This window comes from Palaemon carinicauda, chromosome 41 (genome assembly GCF_036898095.1).
Source record: "Palaemon carinicauda isolate YSFRI2023 chromosome 41, ASM3689809v2, whole genome shotgun sequence".
NCBI classification, from domain to species: Eukaryota; Metazoa; Arthropoda; class Malacostraca; order Decapoda; family Palaemonidae; genus Palaemon; species Palaemon carinicauda.
Genome location: NC_090765.1, coordinates 50,462,377 through 50,484,696, shown reverse-complemented (window position 1 = coordinate 50,484,696; position 22,320 = coordinate 50,462,377). Strand labels below are relative to the sequence as shown.

General features: G+C 40.2%; 1 protein-coding gene across 1 annotated transcript in view; it reads left to right on the top strand.

Moving 5' to 3' along the window:
* LOC137632421 (uncharacterized) overlaps nt 1-22,320 on the top strand; it is a 506,938-nt gene that overhangs the window by 462,869 nt on the left and 21,749 nt on the right. Inside the window, 6 exon segments of the mRNA XM_068364353.1 lie at nt 8,754-8,890; nt 10,450-10,589; nt 12,081-12,183; nt 19,991-20,148; nt 20,255-20,404; nt 20,789-21,028. Of these exon segments, the coding sequence (XP_068220454.1) occupies nt 8,754-8,890; nt 10,450-10,589; nt 12,081-12,183; nt 19,991-20,148; nt 20,255-20,404; nt 20,789-21,028 (928 nt within the window).

The following is a 22,320-nucleotide window of genomic DNA, read 5'->3' as shown; positions in this document are numbered from 1 at the left end:
CTCAGGGAGGGGGAGGGATGTCTGGAACCCTGAAGGTACTTCCTGCATCCTTCCCCCCCTCCCCCTGTCTCTCTATCTATCCGGGTGCCGGTCTCTTGCCGCCTCTTATGCCGGCAATACCTGCCTCTTGGTGACTTCCCTACCCTTGCCGCCAGCCCCCCGTGTTCCGAGGGACTGCCGGCTGCCGCCGGCTACTACCGGCGGCTCTCCTACTCCTATCTAATCGTCCGCTTGCCGGTCGATCTCCGGAGTGCCGGCATATACTGCCGGCAACCCGATACTACCTGTACCATCCTTACCCCAGTCACCAATCCGGCATCCTCCGGCTGCCGGAGCCGCCGCTCCCTGCCGGCGTGCCGCCGTTGTGCCGGCGGCCGCCATCCTGGTATCTAACTGACTTTTGAAAATTGTCTGTTCTAATGCCAGAATCTATGCTGGAGCGAGCTCCGGCGTGCCGGCGGCTTGCCGGATACCCCGGAGGCGTCAAGAATACTTGCACCCCCTCTCTGTAGCTATCATAAGACTAAGATAGCCCTACCTAGCAAATAGATAAGCTGCTTTGCTTCTAAGATCAGTACCTAGTACTGCTCTATTAGTGATCATGCTGTCTCTTTACATTCTTCTATTTCCAGCATGCTATGTGCATCTTAGCACGGCTGGTTGCCAGAAGCAGTTACCCTTAATGAGACCTTCTGGCTCTTATCTGGGAACCGAATGAATTCGATCCCAACCTTGTCCTTGGCTTTCCATGGAGTTCCAATATAATGGGAATCCTAGGAAACTATATCCAATGATCTCGGTCATTTGGATTATCCCAGGACCAAGCCTATGGTAACCAGCCGGGCGAGATGCATGGAGCGTGTTCTCCTTTACTGTTTCACTCTCTATGCATCACACCTTCTATAAGTTAAAATTAATGATTAATATTAACTTAATTTAAGAGCCATTCCTATGACTCCCCCATACTCATTTTCTCTTTCGTCCACAGGAGGAGCAGATGAAGTGCGATTTCGCATACTGTGCCGTGAAACGCTCCCAGTTTTACGGACATACGGCGTGCAGGACTCACGCCCCTTGCTCAGACAAGAAAGGGGATTGGAAGTTCTGGAATCCACTGGATTGTACGGTCTGCCAGGCCTACCTAGTTGAGGCCTTCCATAACCCTCCCTCAGCGGAGGTTAGAGACATTGCTCGTGAGAAACTGCGCAAGTGGGTGCGTGGTTTTCAGAGGAATGCCACTGGACCGTACCTGGCCACCGAAGAACTGAGGTCCCTGCTGTTCCCTAAGGCCTCCCCTGATTCAGTGGTTCCAAAGGAAGCAATCCCCACTGTCCAAATTACGGTGGAACCTGATGTGGTCATGGCTCAGTCCATGCACGAGTGTCGCCTAGATTCCGAAGAGGATGAACAGATCTCTGACGTCTCGGAAGACACGGAGAAGACGCTTATGGCTCAAGGAGCCGAAGAGGACGAAGACAAGGTGGAATACACCGAGTCGGAGATTGGAGCTACTCCCTCGTCCATCCCTCCGCCTACTCCTACACCGACGGATGTGTCCATTCCGTCTACCTCCTCGACCCCGGATCCTTCTTCTTCTACACAAGAACTGATCCGACTGATTAGAGCTGTCATGGACGACAGACTGAAGGAGAACCAGGAGTCCATCAGGTCTATGATTGGATCCAGAGAACCGAAGAAGATCTCGGTTAAGGATCTCCCAGCTTGCTCTCATGCCAACCCGTGGAGGTATGCAGAGCATATGGTTATTGCGACCGGCAGGATCTTTGTTAGTGACAAAATCGGCACGGTCCCGTTGGAAGATGTGGAATTCTTCCCAAGCTTCGAGGCCTACCCGGACTGTTACGTCCGGCTTCGTTCTGAACCTGCCTCGAAGGAGGAGACCGAACCTAAGGAAGAGATAGTGTTCGATCTCGCAAAGGCCCAGGCTATGCTAGCCTCCGCATTTAAGAGCAGGGGCTTTACCTGCTCTAAGCTTCCTGCCTTGAGCAAGAAGCATCCTACTTATGTCGCTCCCGACACTGCGATTCTTCCATTTTTGGAAAAGGCCTTGGCTGCATGCCTTAAGGCGGCGGAAGAAGGGAAACCCTGCCCTGCACTGGAGGAGTGCAGACCCTTCTCCATCGTAACGCCCCCTGACACTAGACAATGGAAAGATGTCCAACATACTTTCGTTGTGGGTAGGCTCGATCCTGACGTTGCCGGACGTCAGTTTAATGAAGACCTCCCTAAGCTCAATGATCACCTCCTTCGCCGGGAACAAGACACGAAGGAGAGGCTTGCAGCGTCTCTTTCTCATCAAGTCCAACTTGAAGTTATGGCCTGTGACACAGCAGTACCCGATCACTACATGGTACTGGCCAAATCCCACTTACTCACGGTAATGAAGGACTTGTACCATTTCATAAAGGCTCGTAGAGCCTGTCGTGAATTCGTGTTTGTCGGTGCCACCGTGAAACACGAACCCCGGAGGCTGATTTCCTCCAACATCTGGGGAAAGCACCTGTTTCCTTCGGACCTTGTCAAGGAAATAACGGACAGAGCCGCCACGGAGAATAGGAACCTTCTCCACAAGTGGGGCATGTCCAGGAAAAGGAAAACCTCTCAGGACGATGGACCTCAGCCTAAGAGGAAACCTCAGAAACCGAAACCCCAGCAACGTCAACAAAGACGTCAGTTTCCGGGACCCGCTACCTCCCAAGTGGTTGCCCAACCACAACAGACCTTTCAATTGGTCCCCCAACCGGTGTTGTCACAGTCACCGGTCTTCACCCCTGCCTTTGAGCAGCCATCCACTACCTTTCATGCCAGAGGTAGAGGCTCGTCCAGGGGTGCAAGCAGAGACGCCTCTCGTCGTCCCTCCAGAGGTAGAGGAGGAAAGGGAGCTAGCGGCCGAGGCAACAAGTCCTCGGGACACCAGAAGCAATGAAGTGCTTCCGGTGGGAGGAAGACTCCGCCAATTCCAGGATCGTTGGACCTTCGATCCTTGGGCACACAGCATCATCAAGAACGGTCTAGGCTGGAGTTGGGTGCAACCACCCCCAATTTTCCAGCGGTTCTTCCAACAATCGACCCCCATTCTGGAAGAATATGTTCTAGACCTCTTGAACAAGAAGGTGATAAGGAAGGTAAAGTCCACCAGGTTCCAAGGGAGACTGTTTTGCGTTCCCAAGAAGGACTCAGACAAGCTCAGAGTCATTCTGGACTTATCCCCCCTCAACAAGTTCATAGAGAACAACAAATTCAAGATGCTGACGCTTCAACAAATAAGGACCCTTCTGCCTCAAGGTTCCTACACGGTCTCTATAGACCTGGCGGATGCCTATTGGCACATTCCAATGAACCATCACGCTTCCTCCTACCTAGGATTTCGACTCCAAAGGAAAAGCTACGCCTTCCGGGCCATGCCATTCGGCCTCAATGTGGCCCCTCGGATCTTCACGAAGCTGGCAGACGCCATAGTACAACAGCTCCGCCTAAGAAACGTCCAGGTGATGGCCTACCTCGACGACTGGCTAGTCTGGGCTCCATCGCCCGAAGAGTGTACAAAGTCTTGCGACGAAGTTACCCAGTACCTAGAACACCTGGGATTCAAGATCAACGAGAAGAAATCTCGCCTCTCTCCGGCTCAGAAGTTTCAGTGGCTGGGAATCCACTGGAATCTTCAGTCACACCGCCTTTCCATCCCCCAGAAGAAAAGGAAGGAAATAGCAGGGTCTGTCAAGCGACTACTGAAATCCAAACGCATTTCAAGACGACAGCAGGAACGAGTTCTAGGCTCTCTACAATTCGCCTCAGTGACAAACCCAGTGCTTCGTGCACAGCTAAAGGATGCCGCGGGAGTCTGGAGACGATCGGCATCCATCGCTCGAAGAGACCTCAAGAGACGGCTTCCAAACAGACTTCGACGCCTCCTAAAGCCGTGGTCGGAAGCAATGGCCCTGAAAAGGTCCATTCCTCTCCAACACCCTCCTCCTTCACTCAACATCCACACGGATGCCTCACTGGAGGGCTGGGGAGGTCACTCCCACCTGAAACAAGCTCAAGGGACCTGGTCTCCACTATTCAAGACGTTCCACATAAACATCTTGGAGGCCATGGCGGTCCTTCTTACTCTGAAGAAGCTATCCCCGCCGCCCTCGATCCACATCCGTCTAACCCTAGACAACTCGGTGGTAGTTCGTTGTCTCAATCGCCAAGGCTCAAGATCGCCCCAGATAAATCAGGTGCTTCTCCCAATCTTCCGTCTGGCGGAGAAGAAGAAGTGGCACCTGTCTGCAGTTCACCTACAAGGATTCCGCAACGTGACAGCGGATGCTCTATCTCGGACAAACCCGATAGAGTCGGAATGGTCTCTAGACGCAAGATCATTCTCCTTCATCTCTCATCAAGTCCCAGAACTTCAGATAGATCTCTTTGCAACGAGCGACAACAATCAACTTCCTCTGTACGTAGCCCCGTACGAGGACCCCAAGGCAGAAGCGGTGGACGCCATGTCACTGGACTGGAACAGATGGTCCAAGATATACCTGTTCCCTCCCACCAACCTTCTGTTGAAAGTCCTCTCCAAACTGAGAACCTTCAAAGGGACAGCGGCCCTAGTGGCTCCCAAGTGGCCCCGGAGCAACTGGTACCCCCTGGTCCTGGAGCTGCAGCCCAAGCTGATCCCTCTCCCGGGCCCAGTTCTCTCTCAACAAGTACAGAAGTCGACTGTCTTCGCTTCATCATCGAAAATCAAGGACCTTCATCTCATGATTTTCTCTCCCTTGCCGCAAAGAAGAGGTTTGGGATCTCGAAGAAAAGTCTAGACTTCCTAGAGGAATACAAGACCGTATCCACGAGACGGCAATATGAATCATCCTGGAAGAAATGGGTCTCCTTTGTTAAAGCAAAAAATCCTAAAGAAATCACCATTGATTTCTGCATGTCCTTCTTCATTCACCTTCATGGACAAGGATTAGCAGCCAATACGATTTCGACCTGCAAATCGGCTTTGACTAGACCAATTCTATACGCTTTCCAAATTGATCTGTCCAGCGACATCTTTAACAAACTGCCGAAAGCATGTGCTCGCCTACGCCCAGCACCCCCTCCGAAACCGATCTCCTGGTCACTAGACAAGGTGCTCCATTTCGCCTCCAACTTGGACAACGATTCATGCCCCCTCAAGGATCTGACTCAGAAAGTTATATTTTTATTTGCTCTCGCCTCGGGAGCTCGAGTCAGCGAAATAGTGGCATTATCAAGAGAAGAGGGACACATCCTGTTTGCTGATTCAGGAGAAGTGACCCTCTCCCCTGATCCGACGTTTCTCGCCAAAAATGAATTACCCACCAAAAGATGGGGCCCTTGGAGAATATGCCCCCTGAAGGAGGATGTCTCTCTATGTCCAGTAGAGAGCCTCAAGGTCTATCTTCGCAGAACTTCAAACTTTGGTGGAGGCCAACTCTTCAAAGGAGAAACATCGGGCAGCGACCTGTCACTGAAACAATTAAGAGCGAAAATCACCTACTTCATTCGCAGAGCGGATCCGAACAGTACACCCGCTGGTCATGATCCTAGAAAAGTGGCATCTTCTCTGAACTTCTTTCAGAGCATGGACTTTGAGAGCCTTAAAAACTTTACGGGCTGGAAGTCCTCGCGAGTTTTCTTTAAACATTATGCGAAACAAGTGCACGAAATCAAACATTTTGTGGTAGCCGCAGGTAGTGTTATGAAACCTGCACCTAACTCTGCGTAGAACAGTGAGTTACTTGGGACTCTAACTCTTCGGGTGCCTATGTTGACCCTCGAGTGATTCATAGTGATGTCTAAAAACACTTAGTGCTTTTATAACTGTTCTTATCCCAGGTGAAATGTCATAGTGTTACACAAGTGCCGCATGCCTTGAGCATGATGTGTTATTTAAAGACTTGCGTTCCTCGAGAACGAGTACCTACTAATCCTGAAATTCCCTTTCAGATTCAAGAGCAAGCCTTTATTTCTATGTACATTATTATTACTGTAAATGAACTTTACTTTTGCTGTAAATTATTTAATTTCTGCATTGTGAAATAAAATTTCTATTTTATTACTTATGCGTCTCTTTCAGCTCCTACTTACTATGAAATACATACTGTCATAGTTTTATTTACTCCTCCTTTCTTATGGTCATGAAGAATTTAAGATGTCCATTCCTAAATTATATTCACCTTGCCTCAGTAAGGTTCCTACACGAATACTTACTTCTGATAATCAGGAGATGAACTCTATGCACAGTGCCCAACCACCACTGGCCTACTTCAGAATGTTCCTATACAAATATCAAACATTCTGCTTCATCTCTAAGCTTTTAAAAAGTTCTTCTGTCAAGATGAATAGCCCTTCAATACCACTTTGACGTCGGCATAGCCCATGGGAACTTCCTACCAATGGGGGACAGGATATTTCGTTCCTATGGTTCTTACCTAAGATTACTTTGCTGTTTTGTCAATGCCTAGGCACTTAACTCTGGGGGAAAATCTACCACGATACATTGATTCTCTGGTACTCTTCCATCAGGACGCCATGGCTTGAGCCCAAAAAACGGATTTTGAGCGAAGCGAAAAATCTATTTTTGGGTGAGATAGCCATGGCGTCCTGATGGACCCTCCCTACTACTTCGTTCAGTTTGCTCCCACCCTACACAATTGTATCATGGTGATGGGCAGCAACTGGCGCCAGGATAAAGACGCGCGTGACGTCATTAGAGCAATGGCGTCCGTTTGTTTACGTCTCGAGTATCAGTAGTAGCCACGAGTGAGATTAGCTGTGGAACGGCTCCCAGCTATTCTCAGCCCTTACACACCGAAGCGTTAACTCTGTTCGGGGTGGAGATAGCTATGTGGCACGACCAGACATGCGTGTCCCCTGTTGTATTACGATGTCTTAAAGGGAAACCTTTGAGATACTCGCTCCAGAAGTTAGAATTCTGTGATAACCTGTGGTTAAATTCTCTGGGAATATCTTAGTAGTCTTATACCCAAGGAAGCTACCAAACAGGAACCTTCCATCAGGACGCCATGGCTATCTCACCCAAAAATAGATTTTTCGCTTCGCTCAAAATCCGTTAACTATTCCAGTTGGGGTGATGTTTCTAACACTGCAGAAAGTGTATAAATACTGCTTGACAAAAAACAATTGAACAAATAGATATACTGTATAAATATATAAATGAAGAAGTACAGTACAGTATTTATTTAAAAATCCCAACAATTTGCATCATCATTGTTTTTCACCAATACTACAGATACAAAGGGAAAAATATTATTTCAAATACTGTAATGAAGAATACTAAAATGAGAAGTAACTAAAAGCAAGGCCTTTAACCCACTTCACCTGCTTGCGTTCCAGGGTTATCCACCAAAAAAAAAGAGGGGGGGGGGAAGTTTGGTGGTCCCAGAAATGGGCCTGTGGGTTCTGGGCTCACTTTATGAGTTATTCAAGTTTTCATTTCTCGTAGATTCCTAGATTATTGCCTTTAGATGTAATACACAGCCATCAGCCGTATGCAAATAAGTTAGCATTACTGGATGGGAAAATTACTTGGACAAACTCCTAGAAAATATCGCATGGTAATAAAGTTTTTAAGTTGCTACTAGAGAATTATTGAACAGCAGTATCTTACATATTCCCAATGGGACCAGGGGATGGTGGCCAGTGCTATGCCAAGCTTTTGAAGACTTTTGAATCAAAGCAAATTCATCTGCAAAGTACATAGAATATTGTATTGAAATACACTCCAATTAGATAGTTTTTATAATGACATAATCAAGAGTTGAAAAGATATGAGGATTGAGGTGTAGTATTTTGCCTGGCAACTAATATAATATCTCTTGAATGCTGTTTTCTATAACTACGTCATATCTTTGTGTTAGATCTTTCAGTCATTGTTATTCATATCTGCCTCTTGATTTGTGTAAATAAGAGCACATTTATAGCTTGAACATGAGAATCAGCCTTCTCCTCTAGATGGCTAGTTTCCAGTCTCATTATGTATTTGGAAATTACAAATCTCATAAGTTTTCTGGATGTTACATGATTCCATTTCTCTTATTTTTTACTCATGCCTGAACGTAGATTTAAGGAATAAAAGCACTTGACAGTTGATATGTGGATTACCCAATGAGGTTCTCTCTCACCTTTAAAATACCATTTAGGCCAGAGAAGATTTTAATTGTTTATTCCATCCTAACCTCGTGATTAGGCGTGAGAAGCAGAAGGTCTCTATTTGTGAAATAGATAATACCTAAAATCTCCTACTTCCTACTTTTCTGCCTTCATTGCCAAACTGACTTTGGTATAGACACTAATTTTGATATTTCATAATCTGTTTTCTTTTCAGCTTGACCATTTTCTAAGCTTATCCTTCCCAAGTTTTTATTGCTTAATTTTCACCAACAAGAAAGCTCAGATTTGCAGATGTCCTTTGTTCTTCCTAACTGAATGAATAGATTAAGCGAGATCATTTATTTTCTGTTGCAAAGTTGCCTTTTTAGCAGTCCTAACAGAGTATATTCAACTTTTTCAGGCTTTTGATGTGTTACATAATTGAATGATTCATAATTTAGTTGTGTAAAATTCCCAAAATTATATCTTTTCTAGTTTTGAAAGTTTGATTAATAATGAACTTCAAATTTATTGAAGTATTGTGCAGTACAGTATTTCAAAGTCAGTTATTTTTTCCGTTTGCTATGTGATATTCTAATGTTTTACAGGTATGTTGAAGCAAATCCTGGTTGGGCAAAACAGCTTGAAGCAGACCTTCCATCTGGAAAGACAACAGTTACTTTCGTTGCACGTTCTCCTGTCTCAGATGAGTCTGCATCTTGCACCTTTATAGTAGAAGTTGTTGGTAAGAAATATTCCTCCTCTCTTGTTATTGGGTATTTTACTTGTTTTACTTCAGGAAGGTAGCATACCCAAGCCATTGTTATTGCCATGAAGCACTAATTGACTCTTTAGTGCCTAGCTTTTGGGCATTATAGTGATAACGTGTCCACCTATCATTCGCATGGTAACATTTCGATCCCAGCCCGGGACCATGAATTTAGGCTGTTCACTGGGGAGGCCACTACTGTGGTTAGGCACCACATTGGAAGTTTGGGCCTTCCCAGCTGATGTTCTGGTGAGTATGTATTCTGATGAAACTGGAAGTGAAACCAGACACCTTACTTTACCTTAATGGTAATAACAATGGCTTAGAGGCTTACGTCATTTATTGGAAGGAAAGAAAACAGGAAATGTTTTAGTTTTGGGGATAAATATTGATTGGTATTAAGGGAACTTTGAGAGAGAAGCAATATGAACATCTTGCAAGCATAGAAATAAAATATTTTACTGTACTGTTGAGATTGCTTTTTTTCGCTTGGATAATCATTATCGCAATAATCTTATTGCGATTTTCCATAGACTTTTATACGAATTATTGATAGGGAGAGTAAAATAAATAGCTAAAACAAAACTGAAAAGGAATATCAGCAGAATTTACTTTTAAACCAAAGTTGTTATCAAACAAATGAGACATTTAATGATAGGAGGGTCAGTAATTTTGGTGCATATCTGAAGGTAAATCACCAGCTATTTGATATGTCAATTTTTTTCTGGTAAGACACACACCTGCTCTCAATAGCTGTCATTAATTTTTCTGTTTTTATAGAAGAGACTTGAGTATATGAAAGGCTATCTTTACCTAAATGCATCTTTATAAGAAGTGTACCACTACGTATTGTGTTTGAGATGTTTGTCTGAACCCAAAGCCTTCTCCATAGGAGCTTTACTAACTTTATGCCAAAATTCTCTCGTGAATTGTGCTGTAATATAGGAATGATGCAATGTAACTGAAGTAATCTGTGACTTCTTGGAATAATTTCAGAAAAATTATTTACTTTTAATACAGATACAGTATTACATAATTAAGTGTAAGAAATTGAAAGTGCCGGTTAAGATGTTTTATTCATGTATGTCTTGGAACATCTTCCATTGTCATTTGCATTTTATAGATTTGGTAACTTAGAAAATGCATAAAAAACAGCATAAAAGAATGAAGTTGCACTGTGTATTACATTTATCATAATCAAATATTGCAGAACACCAAAGTATTTATCAAATTAATAAGAGAGAAAACATTTCACATCTACTTAAACAGAAAGCTATTCCTAGTAATAAGACAGGTCTTTTCCAGTATTAATTGGAGTCTCGGGTAATTGATGTAAATATATATTTAGTCTTCTCTTCACTATCCTACCTCCACTAGAGCGATGGATTCAGCATTATGAACATCAAGGGAAGTTCATAGAAATATCTTTTTTATAATAGAATTGATTATTTCTATTCTGTAATCACTTGATGTACATAAGGAATGTCAAGAGTCCATTGAATATGTACTAACAGTTTATATTTTTTCTCTTCCAGATAAAGAAGACCCACAGGTGTTTGGATGCCCTAAGTCGTTTACTGTACATCTGGCAGATGGGGAAGCAAGTACAGAAGTGATGTGGAAAGAGCCTGTTTTTAAAGATAATGTGGAAATTGCTCACCTGTGGAAGTCAATGGTAATATCGTATAGAAATATAGATTTTTTATTTGGAAATATTCATGTGAATTTGTGAAGAGACAGATAATACTTAGAATTGTTTTAATGGTGTTTTAATGATTTGTTACATTGTAATGCTACCAATACTATAAGCAAAGAAAAGAAACGATTTCACGAGGTAATTTTTATACACATGGTGAACAGTCCAGGGACATCTGTTACTTGCTGTTTCTGTCCTGTTCTCCGTATGTTTGTCCATCTGCTAAGATAGAAGTTTTTAAAACCGTACAGTTCTTAAATTTTGCTGCTTAAACTTTTATATTTTTGTATGATAGTGACTGAACAAAATGTGTGTTGAATCTTAAGTCTAAGGTCATATTTAAAGGCCAAAAAGTCAAATGGAATTTTAACCTGGTGAATAACATGTGAACTATGCAAGATACAGATCTCTTATTTGGCATTCATACTTTGATAATAAAGCTGAAGTGCAGAATAAGGTCATGTTAATAATGAAAGGTCAACTGCCACTATGAATTTAACCTTGTTAACATATCATGTTTGCTCATTTTTGAGGGAAACTTGAATAAGTTAAACAAGTTATTAACTTGCCAAGCAATTTCCACCATATGGAGTAATCTGTTTAAAAAGGAGGAAATAGAGCAATGGAAAAGAATTCTAAAATAAATTACAGGTTAAGTGATCAGTAAAGTGAGAACATGTCAAAAAATAGATGTGTAAATAAATGGGAAGCGGTTGGGGAATATGGTATGAAAATCTAGTCAGAGTTGCAAAGCACTTTGAAGCAGTTTTACAGTCTCATTTTGAGACTGACTGCCATCAGATAGACTTTGGCTCATGTATCTAATTAATTGTTTATAAGTGACCTTTAGTTTTTATTCATTTAAAAGACTTAATATTTCACAACATTTTAGATCTCTATTATTGACAAATTTAACCTTGAATTGTTACTCTTGTAATAAGCAAAAATTTAAATCTTATAGTACACAATACATTACAGTACTTGAGACCAATAGACTCAATAGTAGAATGATCAGACAGATGTAAATATATTATGTTATATATATTTTTGCTAGTTAAGAGGGATTTCTAATGGTGTGTGTCATCAGCGGCTAATCATTTAAAATGACTTATACACTGGACAAAATACCTGTATAGCATAGTCTCCCTATTAATAATTCCCTTTTTACTTCCCAGGAAGAGGATTTTGATTATGAATTATTGTTAAAACTCTTTGCTACTGGATTCCTCCTGTTTTATACAGATAAGATATAAAGAAACATACTAGGTTTCTTAGGTGAACAAAGGGACTTCCATTTATGTGACTTAAACTGGCTGTTAGCATTTTAGGATTACCTTACAACTATCAACGTGATTTAAATGTCTTTACCTGCCAAATGCTCCAATAAAGGTAATTTTTAACCTTCAACAAAGAGTAAATATATTTTTCTATTTAATTTTCTATTTGTTAATGTTATTTATCTCCTTTTAGGAACCAGGACAAAGACTTACAGTGGGAACTTATCCGGTGCACTATGTAGCCATGGATCCATACAGAAATAGAGCTAAATGCTCTTTCACTATTAGTATCACATGTAAGTTTTGAATTTCCTATTTCTACGTTAACAGTATCTTTGCCTGTAATATTCAAAGTATGACTATTCATGGCTTATTGTCATATTACATTAGGTTTGAAATTTGGAAACCTATATACCGTAATTCAACTAAAGTAACATTACAAGGATAGCATCTAGTATTAAAAGCTTTTTACAATCATCTTTGAAATAAAATTTAAGACTAGGAAAATAAAATAGTGCTTGAAATCAGCTTACAGAAACTATTGTGGTTACTTGAGATTTTTTATATTATTCAAGTTTCATGAAGATATTACTGAGTTGGACTGTTAAATGTTTGAATTGGTTATTTAGTATGTTTATATGTTGCTGTGTATCCATGAAAAGTTGAGCTCAGTCCCCGATCATCATTGTTCAATGGAAACTCTAGCAATGATGACACCTCCGAGGTAGAGATACTTGGAAATTTTGCGTTATTCTTTGTGGCAGTTATTCTTTATAATAATTGCTCATTATTGTATAAGACAGGATAGTAGATACTACCAATGGGCATCTGTCATTGTAAACAGGAAAATTTTTCGTAAGATTGGATATGTTTTCTTTATAATGTATCTTACTTAGGTTGTATCTCTTATCAGATATTACTGCAGTGCAGGGAGACTTCAAGGCTGGATAATTTATGCTTTAATTTTATTTCAAGTAAAGTAAATTTATTTGTATTATTATTAGTAAGCTCTCTTTAATGTTAGTTTGCCTTAAACACGGTAAAGGGACCTTTTGTTTCTCCGTAATGGAAAATTTCAAAGGTTTTCATCAAGTGGACTGTGATAAAAAATACCATGCTGCTACTATGAAAGTTAAATTTATGTGGGATACAGGTCATTACATTATCCCTGCATTTTTTGGTTTTGAATTATTGGATTTTTTAGGCTTTCCAGAGATTAATCTTTAAACTAAAAATCCAATCAATTAAAGGGTTATATAATAAAAACCTCTTGATCCCTGTTCAGTCAGCTACCCACTATTTCCTCATTCAGTGTGCACACAGACCAGTAATGGCTTGCATTAGTGTGAGCAGTTACAGGTGAGTGAGAAATGCTTATATGTGAGAGATTACTGTACAATCAACCATGGAGATCTGACTACTGTACTTCATAATCTGATATTCAGTCATATAGACAGTAAACTCATTCCAAAAATTGATACAATGAACTAATTATGATGTTATACAGTACAGTACATTAGAATGATTGAAGTAGATATTCTTGTTTTGTCAAAATTCTCTTTTATGAAAAGTTAAATATATCTTTTAATCTGCAACCCTTCTTCATGTCGTTATAACAGTTGTCTCCAAGTGTACTGCATCAGTATTTTTGTTTGATTTATTTAATTGAATGAACAGCACCAATCTTAGGGTCTGAGTCGCTTTTTCATGGATAGACAGTCTTATTCATAGCTTAGTTCCTCGTTTGAGGAATTTATTCTAGTTCATTTTGTGTTTGCACTTTTTTTAGCTTGCTTCAATGTCACTGAGATACTGTATTAATGTTTCCTGTCAGTTGTTGTACATCAACAATGCATTGCTTATTTGTCATTTATGTTATTTGTTTAATATATTTTTAACCAGAGGGATCAACCCATTTGTATTTATTTTGTAGAGCAAATCATAACAGGATTTTATGCTTGCATGAGTAGTAGGACGTGCACCCAGGTCCCAGAGTGTTATCCCATCGCCATAACGTTTGGATGGAAGAGCTTATGATATCAGACCGTCACTCACCATCATCCGTATTATTGCAATTCCATCTACCACCTACCCCATTTATTTGATGTGTAATTAGTATCCCATGCCTCTGTGTTGACATTTTGGCATGTACTGTATTGTATTTGCAGTCATTCTATACAATTCACTATTTCATTGCTGTGCGATTATTACTGTTCCACATGCAGTGATCCCCAATTCTGGAGCCTAAGTATTGCTGAACGCGTGAACAGATATATAGGCAACACGGTTTTCATGCAGATACTGTATTTTTTTGTGAATATGCTGGATTTCACAGTTTGCAAATGGAGGCCTTTTACCATTATATACTTATTGAGGCAGTGCAATTTACTAATCGATAAGAGTGAAGCATGGCTGATGACAAACAGGAAATCAATCTAATATTTGCATGGGCATATCGAAAATATGGTAAGGGGTGCTTGGCTACTCTTACATTTTGACAAGGATAAATAATAAAATTATGAAAATAACCAGTCTCAAAGTACCTGGTAATTTTGCATATATGAGTCTAGAATTCCTTTCTATCTCTACGGTACTAGCCTTTTCAACATAGATCAGAAGTTTGATAAAACTAATTTTACTTTCATTTATCGCATATATGTTTTTACTTTTTATGGTATGATTTATTTGTGAAGATATTTTTGCCCTTCGTTATGAAACTGTGATAACATAGATGCTAATGGTTATTATTCAGAGAATTTTCTGATATACAGTAAGTTATGAAGGAAATTAGAATGAAGGAGAGATGAGTTAGTAGTTATTTGAAGGAAGGAATAAACGTGGCTAGAGCACTGCAAGAGATTTGTAAGCGAGCAAAGGTTGTTCAAAGTTGTGCAGTTTTAAGGGATTGTTTAGACCAATTTTCTATATAGAAGGGAAGTTGAGCTGTTGATTGAGAAGGAAAATAAAAGTGAAAGTCAGTAGTATAGATGTTTGATCATTTTATTTTTCAAAATACAGTATTCCATTTTTAACATAAAGGCTGTATATTACGGTACCAATATCACTCCATATATCTTGGTAAAATATATAAATACTGTACATAAAAATTAAATGCTTGAATTGAAAATGGTCTGAAATATCAAATTTTATTATTGGCAAACTGGATTTTTCAAATTCACAAATAATCTTATCCATTGTACTATATTTATGTGAAGAAGGGTGACTCAAAGAAACATGTGAATAGGGCATTATATTCACTTTTTATCAAACAGTTTATTTCTAACTTTTTCAGATATTCACTGCTGTAATTGAATTAGTTGTTCATTATTTGACATCTACCCCTCAAAGGATTTTCTGGCACAGGGATTTACTGTTTATATAGGTCTTTTAAATTATAATTCAATAATAATTCACCATTCATTCTAAATTAATTTTGTCTTAGCTTAGTAATCTATATTGCCTTGAATAAAAGGAAAATTATAATTTCTTGTGGTCAGTGTAGGTGCTGGCAACATTGAAAAGAGCACGTCATCTAATAGCATGCGAAAGATTCCTTTGCTTTTGTGATGCTTTCCAAAATGTTTCATAGAGAAACAAAATAGGTTTAACAAATCTCATGGGGTCACAGTGTTAGTAGCCTCAATATAAAAAAAGTTGACTGAATTGGCTTTTAAATGGGAGTACAGTACTGCCAAAAGGAAATAACGACCCTTTCTGACCTAAAAGTGGGCTACACATGACTTGTTTTATTGGCTAGTTGATGCTGAATTGCTGAATTTCTGTCTTGAAATCAAACCTCTGCTCATCTCTTGCATTTTGCACAGACTGCTTATTATTAATCATGTAGCATTTCTTGGTGAATTATTTTTGTTTTGGCTACTGTTGAGTACATTGCATCCTTGACTACCAGAATGGGTAAGGTTGATACTTTCCATCTACATTTCTTAGAAATTACAGTACATTGTTTTCAGTTCATGAAGTATTTACAAGCTTGTTAATCCATATATATTTGCTTTCAGCATTTTATATTTGTACCATTATACAGTAGTTGTAACTTTTACTTCTTTATATAGGTACGAGAGACTAGGCTGTAAAACTTCATAAAATTCCAAGAATTGCATTATTGAGCTTAGATGTAAATTATGTAAAGTAATTTTTTGGTTAGGAATTACGTGATCCTCAAGGACTTTTCTGTTAGGAAAGAAATGAGAATCCAGTATAACAGGATATCATTATCATCCAGGTGCCATATCCCACGTCAGCAACCATGGCTCGCCATTCCTCTCTATTTGTGGCAGGAGCAACTGAGCTGCAGATATTCTTCCTCCAGTAATTCTCACCATTCTATCCATATATTTTTGTCTAGGTCTTCCTTTTGACCTCCTTCCATCGATTTTACCTGTGAATGTTCTAATTCTCGTCTTTTCACTATGTGAACCACAAACTGCATTTGCCTACCTCTTACTGAAGGTAAAAGCTCTCTCCTAACTCCAACCCTCTCCAATATCTTCTCATTAGTTTTGTTCGTAGGCCGTGATATTTTCACCATTCTTCTTCAAAACCACATTTCTGTAGCCTTCAACCTTTCCTCGTCTGCTTTCCTCAAGGTCCAAGTTTCACAGCCATATAACAGTAGAGACCAACTAAAACAAAATATGCTTAAACTTTCACGTCAAGTGTAGTGGGTTAGAGTCTGATTTGTTTATTAGCACTAAGGGGATATTAATGCGTGTTTTACCTTCATTTTCTTTTTTGTTTTTTTTGGCTAGCAAAGATGCTGTTATGCATGGCAGATCTTATCTATGGTCCATCTTACATTAAATATTTGACCCCTTTTGACCTTTCCCTGTGGGGGAAATGTTAGGTTTTCTACTAGGTTTATGTTAACTTTAGTTTTTGTCGTATAAAGGTTAGTTTTAAATTCAATTTACAGACAACTTATGCACCCTAGCCAAGGCCAGGGTTTGGGGTGTCATAGCCGTAGTCAAGATTTTTGGCACTCCGCTAATTTGAGCCATTTCCCTTCTTCCTACATTCCCTCCTTCACCTCTCCTTAAACTAATGCTGTTAGGAAATCTTATTTTTTCAAAAAAAATTTTCTTTGATTATAATAAAATACTTTTAAATGATATCATAATTTGGTATAATTTTGTGAGCAGCAAAAGGATATGTAGAGAATATTTCTTACCACTCTTCCTGAAGCCTGTTTTCACAGTTGTCATTAAGATTGGACATACATGTACTGTATATGCAGACATATGCAGATTTTAATTTGGGACTTAAAGGCCTTAGTGAATAAAACATTTATTCGTGAAGGTTATAATCCTTATTATTTTTGTATAATCTACTTTTATATTTGCATGTAGACCAATATACAGTATTTTAGTAACCATATATTAGAGTGTACTCTTTTCCCTGCTGGTTGGGATTGGCCTCCTATTCCTCTGTAGCTATGAGTATCCCTCACATGGGATGGGACACTAGGGGTCTTAGGAGTGCCCTTCAAATAAAAAAAACTTGACTAGATAATTGAGGCTCCCTTCCCCTACCCCACAACCTGTCATAGAGGGGTTGAATTACCCTTGAGGTAATCAGGGGATGGATTTGTTGTTTTTCTATCTTCCTACTGCCTTACATTGTGACCTCCTCCAGCTAGGATGAGGGGGAGAGTAGCTAGGCATAGAAACCAATTTCCCATGACTGAGTTAAAGGGGACATGAGTATTTTGTGGTATAATACTCTTGATAAACAAATTTATCAGTTCAAAATTCTTCAGCTGGGAGACTTAGTCTAAATGTGTCCAACTAATAACCACTAACCCCACTAACTGCCATTTGTGTCTCTTTTTTTGTCACCATTATAGGGACTGCAGTGCAATTAGGACGTGAACCCTGATAACTTCTCATTTGCTGAAAAAATAGAGCCCCATAAGTTGAAACCATGAGGAAACATATTTTTAACCTCTGAGTTGGGGATTTTATTAAGATACTGTACTTTTCAGAGTACTTGCCATACAAGAAACTCAAAGGATTTAGTCTTTCCTAAAGTGTGAGATTTTGCAGTAAGAGGTATCGGCCAGGGATTTTGGTCAGAAGACAAGCTAGACCCAGAAGAGGAGACTGCCTCATTTTAGGGTACCATGGAAGGAATATGACATTGCCACCTTTTTTACACACCAGTTGTATGCTCTCATTCGAAAAGTGCTTGAGGACTTTGTAATTAGGCAGGCTATCATCCCTCTGGGTTTCAGTCAGTGTGCAGCCCTTGTAAACCCCTCTTCCATTCCACAGATGGTTAATGCTTCATTTATCTTCCTGTTTGGTGGTTTTCTCTGAGAACTTGCCAACTCCATGAGATTTCTTGCTTCCACGTACCTCCCTCTACCCTCCCCCCATCAAGATCCTATAGTACTTGGACTTTTTTATTTGCACTCATCAATAGGACCTTACCTTACTGGCCTTCAAGAACTGATTCAGTGGTAGAAGGAGAGTCAGAAGTGGGGATTGGTTCAACTGTGCATGGTGAGAGAAGAATTCCTTTGTAACTCCTGGTTACCCAGTTATGGCTGCATCTTTTATCCCAATCCAGTGTGTTCATGTCAATGGGGGAGGAGTTTCCACCAAACTGAAGTGGAACTTACTTTTTTTCACTTGCTACGGTGCATGAGAGGGCTTTTCTTGAAGTCAGATACTTCTCAGCCCACACCAGATAGTGTCCCTGATGCTGTCCTTTAACAGCAATTGATTTTCTGGCTGATACAGTTTCAGTGGTAACGGGATCACTTCTCCACCCAGCCCTTCATAATGAATCTTGGGCTAGGATGTTTGGGCCATGTTAGAAAATGGTCTTCTTTGCACAAATTACTGTACTGAAATGGGTGCACGGTCACTTTAGAAACTGCTGCCGAGTGGCAACTCCAGCCTCCCCAGAAAATCAAATGCATTTTTCTAGTTTAGCTCAAGGAATAGGAAGACTTCAAAGAGCCAAATGGGTTGCAAAAGGTTTTTATACCTAGGAGGCTAGACCATGATAGGTACACACCACTTGTGGGATGATTTTCCTTTTCCTCTGGTTTCAGATATTACTAGGACTGCAAAATATAATAAGCATAACTTTATTAAAGTTGTGTTGGTTTTGTCCTCTCTGGAAGCTTGAATTTCCCCCTGCTCAGCTGCAGAATGCATTTTCAGCCCTGGAAAACCTGATGTGTAAGTCTTTGAGTCTTTTCAGATTTTTCTCAGGATTAAATTTGATGCTAAATGTCAAGTTTTGGCTGACTGCAATCCAGAAAATACTGACTTAGAGTACATGTAGCTACTTTACAGTACTTCTCTACCTCTATGTTCCTGCAACCCTTGATGAACAAGGCCAAGGATATTGTAATGGCAGCCAAAATTCTCTGGAAAATTGAAGAAACTGTCTCAGCTATCAACTAGTAATAGAAAATATGAGACAATAGTACCAACACAAGAGCCCGTGTTTTGAACAACTCGTGGAGATATGCGCAAATCATAAGGCTTTGTTTTAGCCTTCTCAGTCTACCTTTAATCTTCCTTAGAGTGGTTGTTCTCATTAGAATCTAGAGGGAAACTACTTCAGCAAATTAAAGGTAAGTGTCCCGAATCCATCGGGATATTTTTATGGAGAGAAAAAACTGGAAGAAGCAGAACAGGGAAGCTTCAAAAGGTCTGGATTAATAGGGAAAAAAAGGTTCCCTTCACAATAAACAAGTACATACAGTGCACAAAATTGAATTGAGGTGTGTTGTCTGTAAAATGCTGGCAAAAGAAACAGTAGAGGGTTCTTTCATCTTATATTCGGGAGCTAACACTTTTGTGCGAACAAGTAAATAAAATATTTCAAGAGAAAGGTGGTCCATGACCTATCTTGTCTCAATACAGACATCAAATGAAATGACTTCAAAATAATGACCATACTCTATGTCTGCTGATTATTGCCCCAAGGGGCCTGAACCAGTACTATAGATCTCAAAGACATTTACGGTCACATCCGTATTGCTCCTTTCTTCTGTACATACCAAGGATTTTGGATAGAAAGTAGTTTGTACAGGTTCAGAGAATCCTAATTTTGTCCTCTATAAAGCTCCCTGGGTGTTCTCAAAGTTGGCAATTGTTGTGACCAAGTTCTTGCAGTTGCAGGGAGTACAGGTTATTGCTTATCTGAACGAATTGGCAAATGCAGTGACCAAGTTCCTCCAGTTGCAGAGGGCACAGGTTATTGCTTATCAGGATGACTTTCTGGTCTGAGTAGAGAGAAGAGAATTGTCCTTTATGCACCAGTTATGTCTTTAAGTTCTTCTGAAGCTAGGATTCTTGACTAACTTTCTCAAACAAAGGATATTGCTAGCAACGGCCTTTGGATGACTATGCCTTCATTGAAATGCGACAAAATCCACTTTCAACCTTTCCAAAGTCTCTCAGAAAAGAATCCAATCCTCTCCACAGTCAAGAGCTTCATTTGGTGTTCTTCCTCCAGAGAGCAGATGAATCACATCAGGTCAGCTCCAGTCTGCTTCAGTCATTGACCTTGTTGAAAGACCTCTATTGGGTCTAGAAGCATGCAGCTCAGAAAGGTGTGGAAGTGATACTTCCTATTTCCCCTTTTATGCAGGAGGAACTTCAGACAGTGAATCTCTCCTTTAGCTTTTTTCCATAAGTTCCTTTGATCCCTCCCTTGGTTCCCATGATTTTCACTAGAACGGGCCCAAGCTGGATCGGGAGGTCACTCAGATGAGACCAAGGAGACCTCCATGTGGGGAAATGGTTCCATTTGTAATATTTCACATGAATACAGTATGTTTATCTGATGGTGGTCTTAATGACACTGAAGAAGCTCATTTCAAACAGGGACTGTCACATCAAGCTCTTTCTTTACAACCAGGTATATCTGTTGTCTCTGCAGAGAGGGGTCTCATTCAAGCCCCCAGATTTTGTAGCCCCTACCAGTCGGGAAGTCCCTTCAAGAGAAGGATCTGTTCCTCTCTCCCTTCAAACTTCCGGACTCCCTCAGTGTGATAGTGTACACCTTGTTCAATCAGACACCCTTAGACACAGAATGGATCTTCAATATGAACTCCTTCTGATAGATCCTCAACATTGTACCAGATCTCCAAATGAAACTGTGAAGATGGAGAACAACATAATTTAGTTCTATTAAATGTGGACTATTGTACAGTTCCAAGTAATACATTGAATCTAGGTTATAAAAGAGGGTCTTCAATTTTTGTCTTCTGATAAGTTTGGTTTGAAAGGTTTTGAAGATCCTAATAGACTTGGAAGGGACAGCTATGCTTGTGGTTCTACATTGGCAGAATATTCAATGGTTCCCAACCTTTCATCATCTGAGATTAAAGTCACAAATCACATAAGGAAGCACACCATTTCTTCCTACTTTTGTACCCAGAACTTTCATGCCTAGATTTTCATGCCTGTATCATGGGAGAGATTTATTGGCTATTAGCATTACTTGCTTGACACGCTATAAGAGGTCTTCCTTCGCTAGAAAATAACACCCTGAAAGAGTCTCATTGGTGAATGGTCATCTTATTCTTAGTCAGAAAGAGAAGACCTAGAGTCAGTACCAGAAGATGACCAGTACCAGAAGATGACCAGGAGTGAGAGTGAGAAACTCTCAGATAGAGCCAGTGCACTGACTCTTGTCTCATGACCAAGGCTAGAAAGAATACTGCCATCTGTAGGAACTCTTTATAAGTGTATGGTATGATTATCAGTTCTATCCTAGAAATCAAGCAAAAAGCCAGTAATTTTATGAAACATGTACAAATCCAAGTCATATCAAAAGCCATCTTGAAAGGTTCTTTCAGGATAGGGCCCTACACTGGAATAGCCTGAATTTTTTGGCTTTCTTTCTGGTCCACCTCTTTGAGGATCGAAAGCTTAAGCACTCAACAATTCTGCCATACATGTCTGCTTTGAAAGAACCTCTCAAAATGTTTTTTGGCATGATTTAGATTTGGACACATTTCAAAAAATTACTGCCTTTTACCTTGACAGAGTGCATGATTTCTTGGCTAGATTTGATAATCATTCCATCCACTTTTAAGAGCTCCTACAGATGGTAGTATTTTATAGCGTTAGTCTTGCGGTAAGAGTCCTCATTCTCACATTGGTCATCTTCTGGGTCTCCCCATTCATCAGTGAGGCCCTCTTAATCTGGCTTTGCATTTTTTGTGATAACCTCTGTCTGGTGTCTCATTAATTATTTATCCATCTCATTTCCTTACTGGGCTGTTTTCCCTGTTGGCACCCTTAGGCTTGTGGAATCCTGCCTTTCAAACTATGGTTGTAGCTTGGCTAGTAATAATAATGAAGATAGTCATACAGTAAAGTCCTTTGGATCACACAGTACCCACAAAAATAGGTTTTTCCTTTCACCAAAATCCCCATTTCTGG